The 16,649-nt window shown below is 43.0% G+C and overlaps 2 protein-coding genes across 3 annotated transcripts in view; both read right to left on the reverse strand.

The window, feature by feature from the left end:
- The window catches only part of tns3 (tensin 3), a 32,692-nt gene extending 29,550 nt beyond the window's left edge, over positions 1 to 3,142 (reverse strand). The window contains exons 1-2 of the mRNA XM_087179564.1: positions 2,940 to 3,142; positions 2,716 to 2,793 (exon numbers count right to left, since the gene is read on the reverse strand). The gene's annotated coding sequence lies outside the window, so the exon portion shown is untranslated. The remainder of the gene's footprint in view (positions 1 to 2,715; positions 2,794 to 2,939) is intronic.
- A 1,103-nt stretch (positions 3,143 to 4,245) lies between these two features.
- dspa (desmoplakin a) overlaps positions 4,246 to 16,649 on the reverse strand; it is a 16,140-nt gene continuing 3,736 nt past the window's right edge. Inside the window, exons 5-24 of one of the 2 annotated variants that reach the window (XM_023427239.2) lie at positions 15,879 to 16,004; positions 15,647 to 15,700; positions 15,387 to 15,554; positions 15,103 to 15,207; positions 14,931 to 15,026; positions 14,720 to 14,845; positions 14,309 to 14,461; positions 13,960 to 14,114; positions 13,460 to 13,586; positions 13,186 to 13,372; positions 12,856 to 13,079; positions 12,481 to 12,662; positions 12,151 to 12,289; positions 11,776 to 11,969; positions 11,472 to 11,634; positions 11,022 to 11,105; positions 10,795 to 10,902; positions 10,426 to 10,524; positions 8,466 to 10,280; positions 4,246 to 8,016 (exon numbers count right to left, since the gene is read on the reverse strand). In XM_023427239.2, the coding sequence (XP_023283007.1) occupies positions 4,798 to 8,016; positions 8,466 to 10,280; positions 10,426 to 10,524; positions 10,795 to 10,902; positions 11,022 to 11,105; positions 11,472 to 11,634; positions 11,776 to 11,969; positions 12,151 to 12,289; positions 12,481 to 12,662; positions 12,856 to 13,079; positions 13,186 to 13,372; positions 13,460 to 13,586; positions 13,960 to 14,114; positions 14,309 to 14,461; positions 14,720 to 14,845; positions 14,931 to 15,026; positions 15,103 to 15,207; positions 15,387 to 15,554; positions 15,647 to 15,700; positions 15,879 to 16,004 (7,524 nt within the window). In that variant the 3' untranslated portion in view covers positions 4,246 to 4,797. The remainder of the gene's footprint in view (positions 8,017 to 8,465; positions 10,281 to 10,425; positions 10,525 to 10,794; positions 10,903 to 11,021; positions 11,106 to 11,471; positions 11,635 to 11,775; positions 11,970 to 12,150; positions 12,290 to 12,480; positions 12,663 to 12,855; positions 13,080 to 13,185; positions 13,373 to 13,459; positions 13,587 to 13,959; positions 14,115 to 14,308; positions 14,462 to 14,719; positions 14,846 to 14,930; positions 15,027 to 15,102; positions 15,208 to 15,386; positions 15,555 to 15,646; positions 15,701 to 15,878; positions 16,005 to 16,649) is intronic. The other variant, XM_023427240.2, reaches the window with a different exon arrangement.

Raw genomic sequence — 16,649 nt, forward strand, 5'->3', positions numbered from 1 at the left:
CTTGGCTCAAACTTCTGGTTTATGATTGACATGTTGTGGCAACAGCCTCCATTTTGTGACAGCCTGAATATTTTTATAGGTCCATTAAAGTGAAATGATGTGTCTGAAATGAAAAATGGGTGCAGTGATATTCATCACTAATGGGAGAAAGAAAAAAAAAAAAAACACAACACTTTTCCGAATAGCACCAGACCTCCTGTTATACCTCGACGCAAACTTTGTCTAGTATTCAGACTGCTGTGCTGCTACAGTTTACAGCTTCAATTCAAAGTGAGGTGATAAAGCTCGTCCAACCCCAGCTTCTAGATGCTGCCTCTGTTCTGCACCAACGGAAAATAGCCCACCTACACATAAAGTACACTAGTGTCTCTTTGGGAGACTCTGGACACATTAATGATCTCCTAAACTGTTTGTCTGCAGACATGAGTAACACCTAAAGTGCCATAAATGCTTCAGGAAGTCTGGCTGCCTGTGAGGGTACTGCTGGACTGAAACTTTTCTTTTTCTTTTCTTTTTTTTACTTTAAGCATTTGTATTAATTTAGCTACATTTCTTATTCCTATTACCTTAATTTCTTTGTTTGTCCAGCACATGAAAAGAACTATTCATGCCTGTTTACCACTCCATCAGATGAGAGGAGCTTCACAACCAGAACTGATTTGCTTCTTGCCCTTGTCCTCTGGCTGTAGCCCCCAGCTGGTATTTAGCGTTCACATCTAATAGCCATCTAATAACCTTGATACCATCAGCTTCCCTGTTCCAAACCGCCTTGTATTCATACTTGGCACGAGCGAACGCCTCATGCTGCTGGATAACATGTCCACAGTGACATAACAGGCTGGTTTAAGGGCCCAAAGAGGGACAAGGCCACAGTTTGTTCTGGCCTTTTCCTGTCAGGGGCTCTATGTGTTTACGCTGTGGCTTTGACACCCATTCACTGCTGAAGAACTGAAATAAACAAAACCATGAGAACTATTGAAAAAAAAAAAAGCCACGGAATAAAGGAGCCGGGCATTTTTAGCAAGTTTATTTTGTAACCCTGGAACTATAACATGTATTTGTGCCACTATTTTGAAGGGGAATAAAAATGACAGCCCTGGCTCTGAGCAAATCAGTGCACCCTTAAGGCTCCTAAAGTACTCCCTTATTACCGTTTTCTATCCCAAGGTCATAGTGGAATGCGTTCCAAAATGGATTACGTTCCCACTCTCGCTCTCTCATTCTCTCCATCTCTTTTGCTTTCCCCTCTTTCTTGCCATTCTTGCCCCTTTATTACTTCCAGTCTCCCTCCTTCTCCAGGTTTCCTTCTCTCTCTTTAATGGCTTACACATGTCAGCCAAGTGGCCGTGGCACTGCTGTGACAATGTGAAATGCCCCCAGTGCTCTGTCCCCATGCTGTTCCTCCCAGGGTTAGATCACAGTGTTCTGCTTATAGTACACAATGCCCAAGCTACTGCCAACCCACCTGTCCAAACCACACTATCAGGATCCCCGTTCATCAGTCGCTCTGCCAGCCCTTTGTAATTGCCGGCTGTTATCAGCAAGAGAAAATGGACACTTTCTGACGCACATTTCTTTCGCCTTGAGGGACAGATATTGTTCATATCACTTTGACCTCAAAATAGAACCGGCAACAAAAGATGTAATTGCCAGTTCAAAAACGTTTCTCCTGTCTCTCTTGGTCTGTAATTAAAGCAAATCTCGAAGGAGTTTAGCCTGCAAAATGTGAGGAACAACCTGCATGGTTTATGCTGCTTGAAAGAAAGGTGCGCGACAGGGTGTACAGTACATGCAGGTGTGCATCTGGTTTGCCAAGCAGGGGGAAAGGGAGGGAAGCGATATCCAGGTGAAGAAGGCTGTAGCTGCTGTGATGTAAGGACGCTTGTACATGTCATCAACAATGGCTGCCTGAGAAGCATAGCCCTAAGGCCACAAATACCACGCAGCAGCTGTAGCTCAAAGAAGAAAGCCAGACTCTCTCGATCTGTTTGTCTCCATCATTTATCCATCAGCAGTTCAGTCCAAGCAGTCAGCAAAGGACAAAGTGGGCCTGTTTCTTTTGGCGCTCTATAGACTATTGGGTACAAGTCTTCCACAAGAATGGCCCCATATGTTTCACATTATAAAGGTCTCCAGTACACCGAGGCCCACAACAGCAAGGAAACCCAAATTATAGCTACTGCACAACACAATTCATTGAGAAAGACAAGAGGGCTAAAAAGAAAAAAAAAGCTAAAATGACTCAGTCAGGCCAAGCTTTAGGGAGTTCAATTCAAAAGGCTTTCAATAATACTCTTTCACATTAAAAAGGGGAAAAAAACATCACAAGATCAGTGTTTGCTCAGTTTGAATGACTCCCTTCTCTGTCTTCGGAGTCCTGCTGAAAGACCTGGTGCGCACACACACACACACACACACACACACACACACACACACACACACACACACACACACACACACACACCCCTGGTTTTACTAGGGCTCAAAGCCAAAGTAAATACAGAGAGTGGTGCCTTGTTTTGCTGTTTTGAATAAATGAGCAAACTCAGTGAAATGTGACAGAGCAAAGGGCTAAAGAGAAGGAGGAGGAAAAAAGGTTGAAAGGTACTCTAGTGTGTGGAAGTCTAATCCTACGTTTAAGAAGTGACCAGCCCGACTTTTAAAACCCTCCCTGCTAATGATTGACCGTGGAAAAGTTCAGACACCGTGCCTTACCTTTTCAAACTGAGAGCGAGTACTTTGATTCTTCTTCTTTCCCCCCCCCCCTCTGATTCCCTTTGTAAGTCAGAGCTGCTGAAAGAGAAAGAGTGGGGTAAAGTCCTGAGTCAAAGAGCCCTCAGCCCGTCATACAGGCTTAGAGCAGGCTGAGAGGCTCATTTCCCTCTGATGGAATGTGCTCTCTGTCTCAAGCCCGATCACAGGCGCTTCTGCGAGCTCACTTTGTCCCGGCTGGACCCAGTGTTCTCCTCGGGCCTTTTCTGTGGCTGACGGTGATAAAAAGAAAATTGGAAGCTTCAGCTCGGTTCCTGAACTACTGCTGCTGCTGCTGCTGCTGCTGCTGCTGCTGCCTGCTGTTCCTGCTCAGCCCCCCAACACACTTCCTCCAGTCCAAGCTGCCGCTGCAGCCGCCACAAGTCCTGGCACGGGATAGTCCTCCCACTGCGCCGCTAGGGCTGTCTCCCTTTTTCCCTCCCCCTCTCACTCTACCTCCCCTATCTGTGGCCTCCACCCTCTGCCTCCCTCCATTTGTTCTCACCCTCACCCCTCGCACGCAGTCAGACTTCCTCCAGACACCCCCCCTCCCTAGGACCCCCCAAAAACTCCTTCACACGTGAAGACTGGACGAGTAGCGATAAAATTAGCTTTTTGGTGTTAGACCATTAAATCATAAAATTCATTCTACATTTTTAAAAAGGCGTTTCATCACCATCAGGGCCCACATAAGTCAAATTTCTATGTCTGCGATCATATATGGAAGATAAGAGACAGAAACATGCGCATTTATCTAGAATCCTACACTTCATTACCTAAAATAAAAACTGATGTCATATTAATTTAGCCAAATTTACCTAAAAGGTCTGTAATGTATTTTATGTCTATGTATAAAAACACAATAGTTAAACTGTTAAACTAAGTAAAACTTTGTGGTTCAATTGTACAATATATTTCTGTAGGGGCAGCAGTAGTTTTCAAGCCTAATAACTTCATAAATAATTTACTCATTAGTTCAATTATAAAAAATATTCATTATTGTTAAACTGACCAATTTATTTATTAAATTGAAATCTTAATCTCCAACAGTGTCTTGTTACAGTTAGTTTAACTTTAGCGCAGAAGAGACTTCTCTGATGATACATAACACGTTTGTTCACATCAACCATATAGGGACCAAAATGATCAAATTGCCAAAAAGACTTTATGCATTGCAGGTGAAATTCCCATTATGTTTATTAAAGTCTCTAATACAACAGACAAGTTAATGTTATACTACAGCCAAAGTCTACAATTTTATTTTCATACCTCTGGTAAAATGTCAAGCTGGGAGCTGTGGTGGGATCACAGGCTTGCAATTAAACAGTTTTAGCATGACTACTAGCGCCATCCATAGGTAACAATGGATACTGCTTTTGATACAAGGATAAACAGTGAACCTTTTCAGCTTTTACTGCACAATGCAGATATCCAGCTAGTGAGTGAATGAATGAATGAATGAATGAATGAATGAATGAATGAATGCATGAGTGGTAATTGTTATGACAATTTTATTTTTTAATCGCTTGAATAACATTTTAGTGGCAAAGAATATATATAGTATAGTTATAATCAATATTATGGCAAGTCAGTATTTTAAGCCAGACTCTTAGCATTTGCAACAAAAAACGTTTTTTTCTAAAAAAACAAGAAGGAAACATGGGTTACATGAATCAAGCTGCAATAGAATATAAAATAGCTAAATCAATTCTGAGTGCATGCGCAGCAATAACACAATGTTACATTCTAAAAAAGCCATATGTTAAAATGAGCAATGACAAATATATTCATTCAAAATGTATGCATTAGAACAAGAACATGAATTACACTGAGCATTATTCTTAATATTCAAAAACCAAATCACCAAAAACTGCAAACAATCAAAACATTTCAATTAATTAGATTTAGTATTTAAACAGATCACCCAAAATCTATTAAGTAGCCGAAAAAAAAATGTTTAGAAAAGCAAACAGTTAAAAAGGTACTCAAATTGCATAGTGCTAGTAATAAGCCTTGCCTAATTTTATTCCTTTGCTCTGCAATGCATTAAGAGGAAGAGTTGTAGGTGGTACTGCTGGAAGAGAAGCTGTAGGTGTAACTGGAGGAGTAATCCACACTGCCTCTGCGAGATCCACTCCTGGAGCCAGTACGGGAACCAGCCCTGGACCCAGAACGAGATCCTGGGTTGGAGACGTTGTAAGGGCTGCTGATTCCCTTCGTGGACACAGAGGAAGCTTGCAGCATCTTCATACCATTGCTTTCCTCTACCATGCAGCTGTCCATGGCTTGCTTGTAGGATATCTTCAGTTTTGTCTTGGGACAGGTCAGGTTCTTCTGGTGATTCCGTGAATCCTGAAGCTTCTGGGCACCTTGACCATCAAGCCACCCCTTGCGGATAGCCTCTTCAATGGTAATGCAACGTCCAGTGCCAGGCTCAATCAGGCCTCCTGTCAGGTACTGAAACTCCAAAAATCTCTGTCCTGCCTCATAAGGTAGCCATGTCTCCTTGACTGCTTCTGCTGCAGACATCTTTCTTTTAGTCTTCACATCCTCGAAACCAACATAGGCTTTCTGTGCAGGTTTCAGCTTCATAGCCATGCTTTCATCAATGATGGACTGATGGACCGCATCCTGCAGTGATAGTCTCTCGCCAATGGCAGGGTTGATAATACCACCTGTGCATGCCTGGGCCTCAAGCAACCTCTGTGCTGTAATAGTGTCAACTATGCCTCTTCGGAGCCCTTCAGAAATAGTTATCTTCTCCAAGGTCTCTGTGTCAAATATGGCTGCCACAGGGCTCTGATCATCAAACATCTCAGGGGGGGAGACAGTAATAGAAATACTGCTGAAGCGTTTACGGACGGTAGGAGAGGACGGTGAGGCCTGGGTGGGGCTGCTGCAGGTGACCATGTCATCAACATTGCTGGCTGTAATGGTCATGTCAGTGCTCCAAGCTTTGCTGGTAATTTGGTCAGCAAACTGAGTCAGGGTTAGCGTTCCAGCACGATACTGATCCAAAGACTTCTTTTCAATGATACCACGCTCCAGACAGTCCTGGATGTCATACTGGGTTCCTGTTTTCCTATCCACTATCACCAAACGTGAAGAGCCATCTGACCCCTTGATAGTTATTTCCTCCCACTCACATTCTTGCTCTGACAGGTCCAGGAAGGTGTCGTAGTCAATCAGCTCCCGATGATAGGCCTCCCTGACTGACATCTCCAGCCCGGTGTCTGGGTCAACGATCACAACCCGCCTCTTGCGGAGGACATTGGTACGGCTTTCCTGCGTCTTCTGGGACTTCTTCTTGTCTTTGAGCGGCAGGAGTATTAGGCCTGTTTTGGCATCTGTGATACACCTGTCCTTCAACTGAAGATATGTCAGGTTTTCCCTGGTATTAGGGTCAAAGAACCCTTTTGTGTCATCCCCTTCATAAGTTAGGATCTCATTCATCTCTTCATCAAAATACCCCTTTTTATAGGCAATATCAACATCAATACGGTGGCCCTGTTTGGGGTCAATAATCCCACCGCTGGCAATTTGGGCCTCAAGCAGACGGATTCCATGACCTCTCTCAATAAGATCTTTCTCAATAGCCTGGAAGAGGGAGATTGTCTTTCCTGTGGCTGGGTCTGTGTATCCAGTTACAGCCTTCTCTGCAGACAACAGCTTATTCTTAAACTCTTTCCCTATCAGGCATCTCTTTGTGGCTTCCTCCACTGTCAAGAAGACATTGTTGACGGGATCGACAATGAAGCCAGAAGCAGCTTGGGCCTCAAGAAGCTCCAGGGTGGTTCCTCTCATGAGAAGACCTTCCTTCATTGCTTGATATAAAGGTAGGATTCGGTCATTGGCCTCATCATAGATACCCGCAATACAGGTGGAGCCATGGAGATAGGACTTCAACCTTTCTTCAATGTCTTTTAAATTGAGCTTGCCTTGGTTGAGTTTATTCAAGTCAGTTTCATCAAGAAGTCCACTATCGACGAGGTTCTTGATAGGGACCGTACCACGGATACAAGGTATTTCCAGGGTTTTTTCTGGGCCACGGAGCAGAAGCAAGCCAGACACAGGTTCCACTGTACATTTCTTCCTCAGGTCATTATAGCTGATCTTCTCTTCTGTTGCAGGATCCAGGTAGCAGGTGGGTTTCTTGTTCAAAGCCCTGTAGAGCTCTTCATCAATAAGATTGCGATCCAAGGCCAGATCCTTTGGAAGGAACACACTCAGAACAGGATCCAGTATGCCTCCCACAGACTCCTGAGCCTGTAGCAAGCGGATGGCTGTGTTTTTGTCAATGCGGCCCTGTTTACAAGCCTGACCCACAGATAACACTTTGCCAGTGAATGGATCTTTGAAGCCTGTGCTAGCTGCTTCAGCTGTCACCAAGACGTCTCTGTCTTCTGTGTCTACAATCCCTCTGGAGCAGGCAGTATCAACGGGCATCTTTTCATTAAATTCAGGGTCCACTATGTAACCTGTTGCTGCTTGAGCTTCCAGAAGCATGAGGGTGCTCTCTGGGCTGAGGAAGTTCTTGTTTTTGGCTTTAGTGAATGGCATTTTCCCATGAGAAACTGTTGTCATGCCAGCAATAACCCCAGTACCTTTTAGACTAAGCTGGATATCCACAGCTACCTCATCCACTGTCTTTTGTCCCTTTAGGAGCTGGTCGAGAGTGGCTTTACTGATTATACCACAGTCGCAAAGCTGGTGGGCTGTGACTTTGCGGCGCACCCCATCAAATATCAGCTTGGACGGATCAATGTTTGGGACCCTCTCATCTGTCTGTGTCTGCTTGTTCAGAGTACAGGGTCCCTGCTGCAGCCTCTTTATCTCTCTCTCCAGGGCATCTCTCTTGACAGCCAGGTCTGATACCTCCTTTTCAGAGCTCAGCAGCCGACTCTTGTACCTCTCCTCAACACTCTTCAGTTCCCGCATGAGCCTTTCAATCTCATTCTTCAGGGAGAGCCTCTCGCGATCAGCCTTGTCTCTGTCTGATTCGCACTGCCTGATCTGGCTGTCTCTCAGCTCATACTGGCTCTTCATATGGTTGAAATCCTTGAGGATGGAATTCTTTTCATCCTGCAGCCGCTGTTTGCTGCGGAGCTCAGTCTCTAGTGTGAGCTTGATGCGGGTGAGTTCCTCCTCTATGCGCTGATGACGATTCTTGTCCTGTTCCAGCAGTTTAAGCTTTGACAGCAAACTGTCCTTCTCCAGCAGCAGCTCACTGTACTGGCTCTGGGAACTCTGCACCATGATGGACGTCTATGGAGAGACGAGAGAACACATTGTTATGTCTGGGCAAAAATGCCAAAATGTTATTTTAACATGCAAAAAGCCACAACTCTTCAGCTGTCAATACTGTTGGAACTAATTGCTTCTGTACATATGCACAGAGATGTGTGCATACATGTTTTAACATCTGAGAGTATACATAGTGTTGCATAAAGTGATTGTTATTAGTATATGAGTAGAGTTCAGTGACATATGCAAAGTAAAAGTGAACATCATGCACAACTAAGCAAAGGCATTTGCAATTAGGTGAATTTCATGCAAAACTCCTAATATAAGTCATCTTCAGCATTGTCACAAATATATAGCAGGGCTACTTTGAAATCAGGTTCAGTCTTAATGCACCTATAATCATTCATGCAAAAGCAGAAAAAAATTAGTTGAATTATGTGGAGATGATCCTTCAGTGCAATCAAAAATACCTCAATCGATTGCTTTTGGAATTTGTCTATTTCCAATTTAAGCTTTTCTCTCTCCCTGGTCAGGTCATTGATGAGAGCCTGGAGTTCCGCTGTCTTCTTGGTGCTACTCTGAAGTTGGACATGCAAGGCTGAGATCTGAGAAGCACTTTCTCCATCAATAGTGTCTTTGCGAAGCTTCAGCTCATCTCTCTCCTGTCTAACTGCCCTCAGCTCCTCCTCCAACCTCAGTCTCTCCTTTGTCAGGTTCTGTGTCAGAGTCTTCAGCTTTTCAATTTCTGTAGTGTATTCGTTAAGCAGGCGGCTCTTTTCCTCAATGGTCTTATACAGGTTCTCATTACGTAGGTTGAGCTCATGAATTTGGGCCTGCTCCTGTATGACCTTTTGTTTCAGTACCTTCAGCTCAGCTGTTACATTTGCCAGTTCCTCCTTTGTGATTTTATGCTCCCTCAGGCTCTTGTCCAGAGCCTCCTGGAGGGCCCTCAGGTCCTGCTCATACTTCCTTCCAGTGTTGGAAGCATCTAGCTGAACAGATTTCAGTGTGTTAATTGTGGTGGTCTGCTCTCTGCATGTAATTGTCACCCTCTCCAGCTCGGCCTCCATTCTCTTTCTACGTGTGAACTCTTCTTGCGTTGCCTTCTTTTGCTTCTCTAAATCAGCCTCCATCCCATCTAGAGAGCACTGAAGTTCCCGGATACGGCTCTGCAGCCTGGCATAACTCTGCTCAGCTTTGGTTTTCTCACTGGTTTGCTTCTCCAGCTCCACTCGGGTGATGCGTATCTCCTGCTCAGACACTTTAAGCTTGTTAATTGCCTCCAGATAAGAGGTGTTCTTTGCCTTCAGCTCTGCCTCAGCCTTTTTCAGGTGATTGATTTCCAATTCCAGAGCTCTCCTCTTCTTTCCCTCCTCATCCAGGTTAAATGTTAGCATGCTGATCTGCCTGGACTTTTCCTGATTGTTTTTGGTGGCTTCCTTTAATTTGACATCATCCTCTCCTCTCTGTTGCCTGAGGGTTCTCAGCTGCACCTCCAGCTCACTGCGCATCCTTGTCTCTTGTGCCACTGAGGCCCTCTGCTGGCTGGCTTCCTGCTCTGCTCTGCTTTTCTGCTCATCTGTGTGAGCAATGGACTGTCTCAGTCTCCTCAGCTCCTCCTCTAGATCTCTCTTCTCGGCAGCGAGTCTGTCAACTTGCAGTCTCAGCTCTGCAGCATCTTCTTCTTTCTGTTGCGAGGCTTTCAGGATTGTGGTCTTGGTGACGTGGATCTGTGTCTCATATTTCTGCTTTAGTTGATTAATCTCCTGGGTGCACTGTGTTCTTACCTTTGAGATATCTGTTTCAGCATTTCGTCGACGTGTCTCCTCATCCTCTAGCAGCATCTTCATCCTCTCCAGTTCACGTTCTTTGTCCTTCACATTCTTCTCTAAGTCAATCTTGGTCCAGTTGAGCTCTTCCAGTTCTTTCTGTCTTCGGCGAACAGCCGCCTCATACTCTTCTTGCTGGCTGGTGTAGCGCTCCTCTGCCAGCCTTCTTTTCCTCTTTTCCTCATCCAGCTGGTATTTAATGGTGGTCAGCTGGTCATTAAGATCTTGAAGCTGCTTGCGTGTGCTGTCCAGGCTGTCCTTGGCAGCATCAACTTTTATTGCTGTGGTCGCCTTTATTTCCTCAATAGAAATTATGTGTTTTTTAGCTTGAGAGAGGTCCCCGTTGCAGCGGTTCAACTCATCCTCCAGAGACTTGTTTTTCCGATTAGTATCCTCGATGTCCTCCCTCAGACGCCTCAGATCCTCCTCCAGCACCTCAATTTTGGTGTTCCTCATCTGAGGAGAGCAACAGAAAAAGCCTCAGTCACCTACTTCCATGTTGTTAAATAAACTTAATTTTCATCTTGTGTTCATCATACTCTTTGTTAACATAGCAATGTTCAATGAATGATAAATGGAATCATACAAATCCATTACTTACCTTCAGCTCTTCCAGGTTCTTCATTAGCTCCCCTAGGAACTTGCAGTAGTCAGTGGAGCGGGTAAGAAGTTCTATGTAGCGGGACTGGAGGTCAGCCGCCTGATGGAATGAGAATTAGTAGATGAATACTGATGCGAAATGTTGAGTTGTTAATAACAATCTAGTCATATAATTCAATGACGTGCAATAAAGGGATTAGCCTTTAAATTAGCAGTATTACACGATCTTAAAATAAAGAGGAAATAATAATTGTTTAATTGATATTTAACAAAGAGATGACAGACATAATATCACTTAAATATGTAATGACTTTTATCATTTTCATTTGGGTGTGTGTCAATAATACGTAACTGAAAATTTGATTCATACCTCTTGTCTGACCACAGAGGCGGGGGACTGCAGCATTGTTCTCTTGATAGGAATATTAGTGTGAGTTTCCAGGCCTGAACTGTAGGAAGCCAGCTGTAACTCATAGTCCTGAAAACACACAACACAATATAGACTTCACTAGTCTCTACCACAGTTGCTTGCATGCTAGCTTGGCAGTATATATGAAAATATTGGAAGAAAACAGTGCAAATACACTGACTACAAACCTTTATGGATGCAGCACAGGTGTCTGCATTTTTCTGAACATCCTCTACTTTCTCCTTCTTTCCTTTAATTTCAGTGTGAAGTGCCTGTGCAGTAAGAAAAGGGTAATTCAATTATTTTCTTCTGAGACGTTCAGTACTTAATTAGACAAGAATTCCAATTAAATTGTTGAGTGCTCAACAAAAGACATCTTTTAATTTTCTTGATTTCAAGAGCTAGTAAGTCAAGTCTCATAAATCATCTGGGATAGGACTGACATTTTTGGAACACATTCCACATATGCTGCTGTATAATGTATAAAATCCACACACCTACACCAATGGTAATAGCTGTCAGCATCTCGATTAAAATGTGAGTGTAAATGGTGGATATTTCCAATTCAAAAACAAATAAGTTCAGTTCAAGTATTATTATTGATTCCAATTTGTTGATGTAAACAAGTACAGACGTGCCTTCTGTTGGTTGAGGTGGTCAATTAGGGTCTGGATGTCATTGAGCTTAACCATCTGAAGGGTATCCTGGCGCTTCCTGGCATTGTCCAACCACTGTTCCAGGGAAGTACTGCTCTGCTGGTAATATTTCAGCTGTGTCTCATGCTTCTCCAAGTCCCACACTCTGAGGAGGAAAGAGTGGGAGGAAGGGGAAGGGATGAGAGGATATTTTTAATGTTGTTGCCAGCAGTGACAAACAGAGGATATGGAAAGATTTTCAGAGATGTTGAAGAAATGTGTGCATGTACAGACTATCCTGATATACCTGTTATCAATCTGGGATTGGATCCGACGCCAGCGGTCAGACATCTGACTCACAAGGTCTGAATATTTGGACAAGTCTACGTCACACTTGTGGACGGACTCAGAGATTTGATCATTCCAGTACTTTGCTTTATCCAGGTCAGACGCCATGGCTGTCAGCAGGTCTCTTTTTTGGTCCAGATCACTCTTCATTTGCTTTAATACAGAATCACACAAAGATCTTACATATCTTACAAAAGATACATTACAGGTGAATTAAGTGAATAGGTACCTAATTACTGTGTTACTGTTCTAGGTTGTTTGACATTTTTTACAAATCTTCAAACTATAAAGCGCGAGACGTCAGTCTAAATTAAATATGGAACGTGTGTCAAACCTTCAGTGTGCTCCGATAGTTTTCCACTTCCCGAAGGTCAAGTGAGGAAGTCTCCCTCTCTGTGAGCCGGGCCTCATAGACCTTAATGATATCCTCGACTTGGAGAAAGCTCTGGAGCAAGGCCTTAAGAGCCGACAGTCTGTCGAAGACACATGATCATTAGACTATGTGCAACGATTAATGAGATGAAAAGTGATTTGACTCTGTAACCAGCACAGTTGTACAATGCCACACACTCTGGTCCCAGTACTTACCTTGTTTTGTGCAGTATTTACTCAAACATTGTGGAATAAATAAAAAAGGTGGTGTAATTAGAGTAAAATGATGCACCTTTGAAGGTAGGCCGAGTTGAGACCCCGCAGGCTTCCCAGTTTCATGTTGATGATTTCTAGTTCAGAGCGGAGGAATTTGGCTTGCTCGGAGTCCGCAGGTATCCCTTCCAGCTGCTTTATAATCTTTTCTCTTAAGCGCAGGTAATCATCATAAATAGAGTCCAAATCTTGGTGCACAGTCTGGAAATCAATATGTTTTATTGAGTTAAATTCAACCTATTTTTTAGAGAATGAACACTTTATGAAATTAATGTGCACAACTGTGCAGGAGGCTTTTTGTATATTTACAGTCGTATTTTACATACATTTTGCAAATTTTGAAATGGAGTTTCGAGCAAAGATGAAAATGAAGAACAGATGAATGGCTACATACCTCCAGCTTCTGGATGTGCACCGTGCACTCGTGCGCACTGTTGTCCCCAAGGGAAACGTGGAGATGACTGGTGAGACCGGACTCAGCCAGCTCCAGCCTGCGTCTTAGTTCTTGCAGACTACTGAGCAGGCTAATGCTGAGGGTAGACTGACTGTTACCCTTGGGCTCGGGGGTCTTGGTTGGTGGAGAGGGTTTTATGCATCCAGGATGTACCCCTCCTTCCCCTGTATTGTTGAAAAGTTTGAAGATTATCAATTGTGGCAAAAAATGACAATACTTTTGTAAATTTACAGGACTGATAAATTAGGAATAAGGACATTTTGCACTCGCCATAAGCAGGCAGCTGGATAATCAGTGTGTCATAGTAGTCCTGGGCTTTATCGAAGTGGCCCTGGATGGTTTTCTTGTCCTCCTCCCCAAACATCTCAGAATTTTGGCTGGTACGCATGAACTCTTGGTAGTGAGTCTCCAGTCTTTTGATGATGCTGCGGTACTCCTCCGGGCGCATGTTGGCCAGCTGTCACAGACAATGGAGAGTAAGTAAGTAATAAGTCATTTTTGAAATAAAACTAAGAGGTTATCTGCATTCTTTGTGAAATCTTACCATGCTGACAGTGAGAGAGTTGATGTAACTGATGTCTTTCAGGCAGTACTGCCATGAGATGAGACTCTTGATGTTGATGAAGAGCTGATTCCAGATGGCCATGATGGCTTCATAATACTGCTCATTCCTAGGGAACAGAATAAGCTGTCAATCACTCCTATGGTAATATTTATCAGATGCAAAAAATTAGGTTTTTCACATTTACATTTCATCTAAATGATTACTTGCTTCACTGTAAGTTGAGAATATTTTCTTATTCCATAGTCTTTAAAAACCTTAAAGAATCTATTGGACAATGTCAACAACATATACATCACAGTGCCAAAATCACAGCTGTTTTTCTAGTTCCTGGAAATGTGTAGCTCCACAAGCTATACAGTATAGGAGCTTCAACATTACATTATGAAGTTAAAGTAAATCCACTACAGTTGACAGGATTTGAAATACCAAGAGTATTTTCTCAGACTATGTTTGAACTACATTCTCATTCACATTCTTACTTGTTGGCGAGGCCAATGCTGAGCGGGTTTGGTGGGGGGATGAGCAGACACACAGAGGGAATCAACATGTCCAGACCTCCAGGTCCTGTCACAAGCCACTTGCTGCGCTGTGAGTTGTCCTTGAGGATGCCCTCATTCCCTTTCAGAATCCCTTTCTGTAGCATAAAACAGACATACAGACGGAGGAAACACTAAGTTATAATTAGCATTTCACTTCATTCTCTGTGTCCATGTGTGTGTGTGTGTGTGTGTATGTGTGTGAGAGAGAGAGATAGCATGAGAGAGAGAGAGAGAGAGAGAGAGAGAGAGAGAGAGAGAGAGAGAGAGAGAGAGAGAGCACGTATCCCACCTGGTCTTGTTTAAAGTCACATAAGGCCTGGACTATGACAGGGCTGCTGCTCTTCTCCTCAGGGTTGCGAGGTTTCAGCCTGACAATGCTTTTAGACTTGTTGACCAGACTTTGGACCTGCCTCTTATTTTCCATAATTCGCTCCCTCTCTTTCTGTGGACGTGCAAAAATAAGACATGTGTTCTTAACAGGGTCACTGTAAATTGAAACTAGTAGCTGTCACATTTTGTCATTTAAATTCCAAGATAAATGCAGACACTTTCCATTTGTTCTGTCAAGAAACTTGCCTAACCAGATGAGCGGACATGCAAATTAAGGTCACTGAACAAAACAAATTTTCTTAGAATGTTTTGTGCTTCACACCTGCAGGGAAGTATGTGTTTCCTGGACTGAATGGAAAAGAAATCCTACCTCCAGGTTTTTCAGGAGTTCAGAAAGGTTATCCAGTGGGGTGTTCTTGTCGCAGGCAAACCTGCTTCGGATAGCCCCATCCTGCTTCTGCAGCTTCAAATAGGTCTCATTGGCCTCCTTGAAAAACTGAAGATGGCAGCAACACACTTTTGATCAGTGCTCATATGAAAACACACAGAGCTTTAGAGCAAGAGCAGGACTGAGCGCTTACTTGGCTGTAGGCAGCATTCTCCTTCAAATGAACATGGATACACTTTGTGATCTGAAGAAGCCAGCTCCACTGGGTCTGCAAGGTATCCATGTAGGCCTGTGGGCACACATAGTCATCAGTACAAAACCACTGGATAATTTGCTGTTTGATATAGGAGAACAAAACTACATACCTCAATCTTATCAGCGGCAGGATGGTTGTTGTTCACGAGTCCATCAGCTTTCACTTTCAGCTTGTTAAGCTCTTTCTCTTTCAATTCCAGGTCACTCATCATCCTCTGTCAGAAAAACAGAAAGTTAGGACCCCAAACGTTCACAATGTGGAACAATATATGTAATTAAGATTTTAAAAATAAAGGAAATAAAACACATCAAATGTGAACATGTAATCAGACCCTTAAACTAAGAAAGAAACACCCAACCAGGGTTAAAGTAGAATTCAGCCAGAGATCCTTACTGAGTAGCTCTCTTGCTTCCTGGGGATGTACTGGTCGATGTTCTTGTCTCCCCAGTCAAAAACAAGCTCCTCCTCCTCTCTCTCATTCACCCACATGATGGCTCGGGAGATCTCCTCGATGATGTTCTGGAGATCACGCAGCTGAATAATACGGTTGTGGGACATTTTCTGACACAGACACAAGAGAAAAGTAACAATGGTGATCATGCTGAAGCTGCTGATTTGAACTGAACTTATAAACCACAGAGCTTTGCCTCTACCTGCAAGCTGTCCCATTCTTGTTCCAGGATGGAGAGGTTGTACTTGTCGCCTCTCTAAAAAAAAAAGAGATTTCGTTTTTTTTACTCAGTTTTAAATAAGATTACAAAATATTTTTACACATGATGCATACACAACCATTTTCCTTATATCTGAAGAATAAACATTGGGCTAAAACAATCCAAAATAAAAGAGCAGCTGAGAAGAGCTTAAAAACATAGCAAGACCACTTACCAGTTCATCTCTAGCACGCTCTACTTCCTGACTCCTTTGGATAGAGCTGTGGGTTTTGTTGTGGCTTAGGATTTGGTTTTCTATGGTGGCAGAGTCGTCCCCCCATGGCGCTGTCTCAATCATACGCTACAAGATGCAGAATCACAGTTTGTTACCTTTAGAAAATACAATAACTGCTACACACAATTACAATGTCAAAATCAACTTCCAATGAAGGGAAATAACATATTTCATGGATCATTAAAGGTTTATAAAGTAAAATATACTACATAATTGTACATAATGCTTAATAGAATAATGGTGGCACTATTCCTTAATTTTTTATTATCAACAAACCTGAAAAGACCAAAACCATGTTTTCCAACCCTAACCCTCTTAGCCCACTTGTTCCCACTTGAAACGCACATTTTTAAAAACAGGTCAGAATTATATTGTTTCATTAGTTGAAAAATACCTGTAATTTCCTAAAACAGCTGCCCTATTCATTGTAATGAAGGAACATGTCACACAGTGCAATGTTGTGGCTCATTGATCTTTTTACTACTATTTTGTTTGGACAATAATGGAGCTCTATGGTAAAGAGAAATAAGCTACATCAGGCCATTGTTTTAGTCTATTAATGAGATTGGTTAACAATTAGAACTGAATATCACCAGCTCTAGTGAAAAATATTTCATCAATCTGTCTTTTCCACTTTTCTCCTCCAGGTGTCAGCATATGATCATTAAGTCTGTTGTTGAGCAGGAAACTATTCCAACTATTCCCCCCCCC

This window comes from Seriola lalandi, unplaced genomic scaffold, assembly GCF_002814215.2.
Source record: "Seriola lalandi dorsalis isolate HSWRI2012SDOR001 ecotype SW California unplaced genomic scaffold, Sedor1 jcf7180002054855, whole genome shotgun sequence".
Classification (NCBI taxonomy): domain Eukaryota; kingdom Metazoa; phylum Chordata; class Actinopteri; order Carangiformes; family Carangidae; genus Seriola; species Seriola lalandi.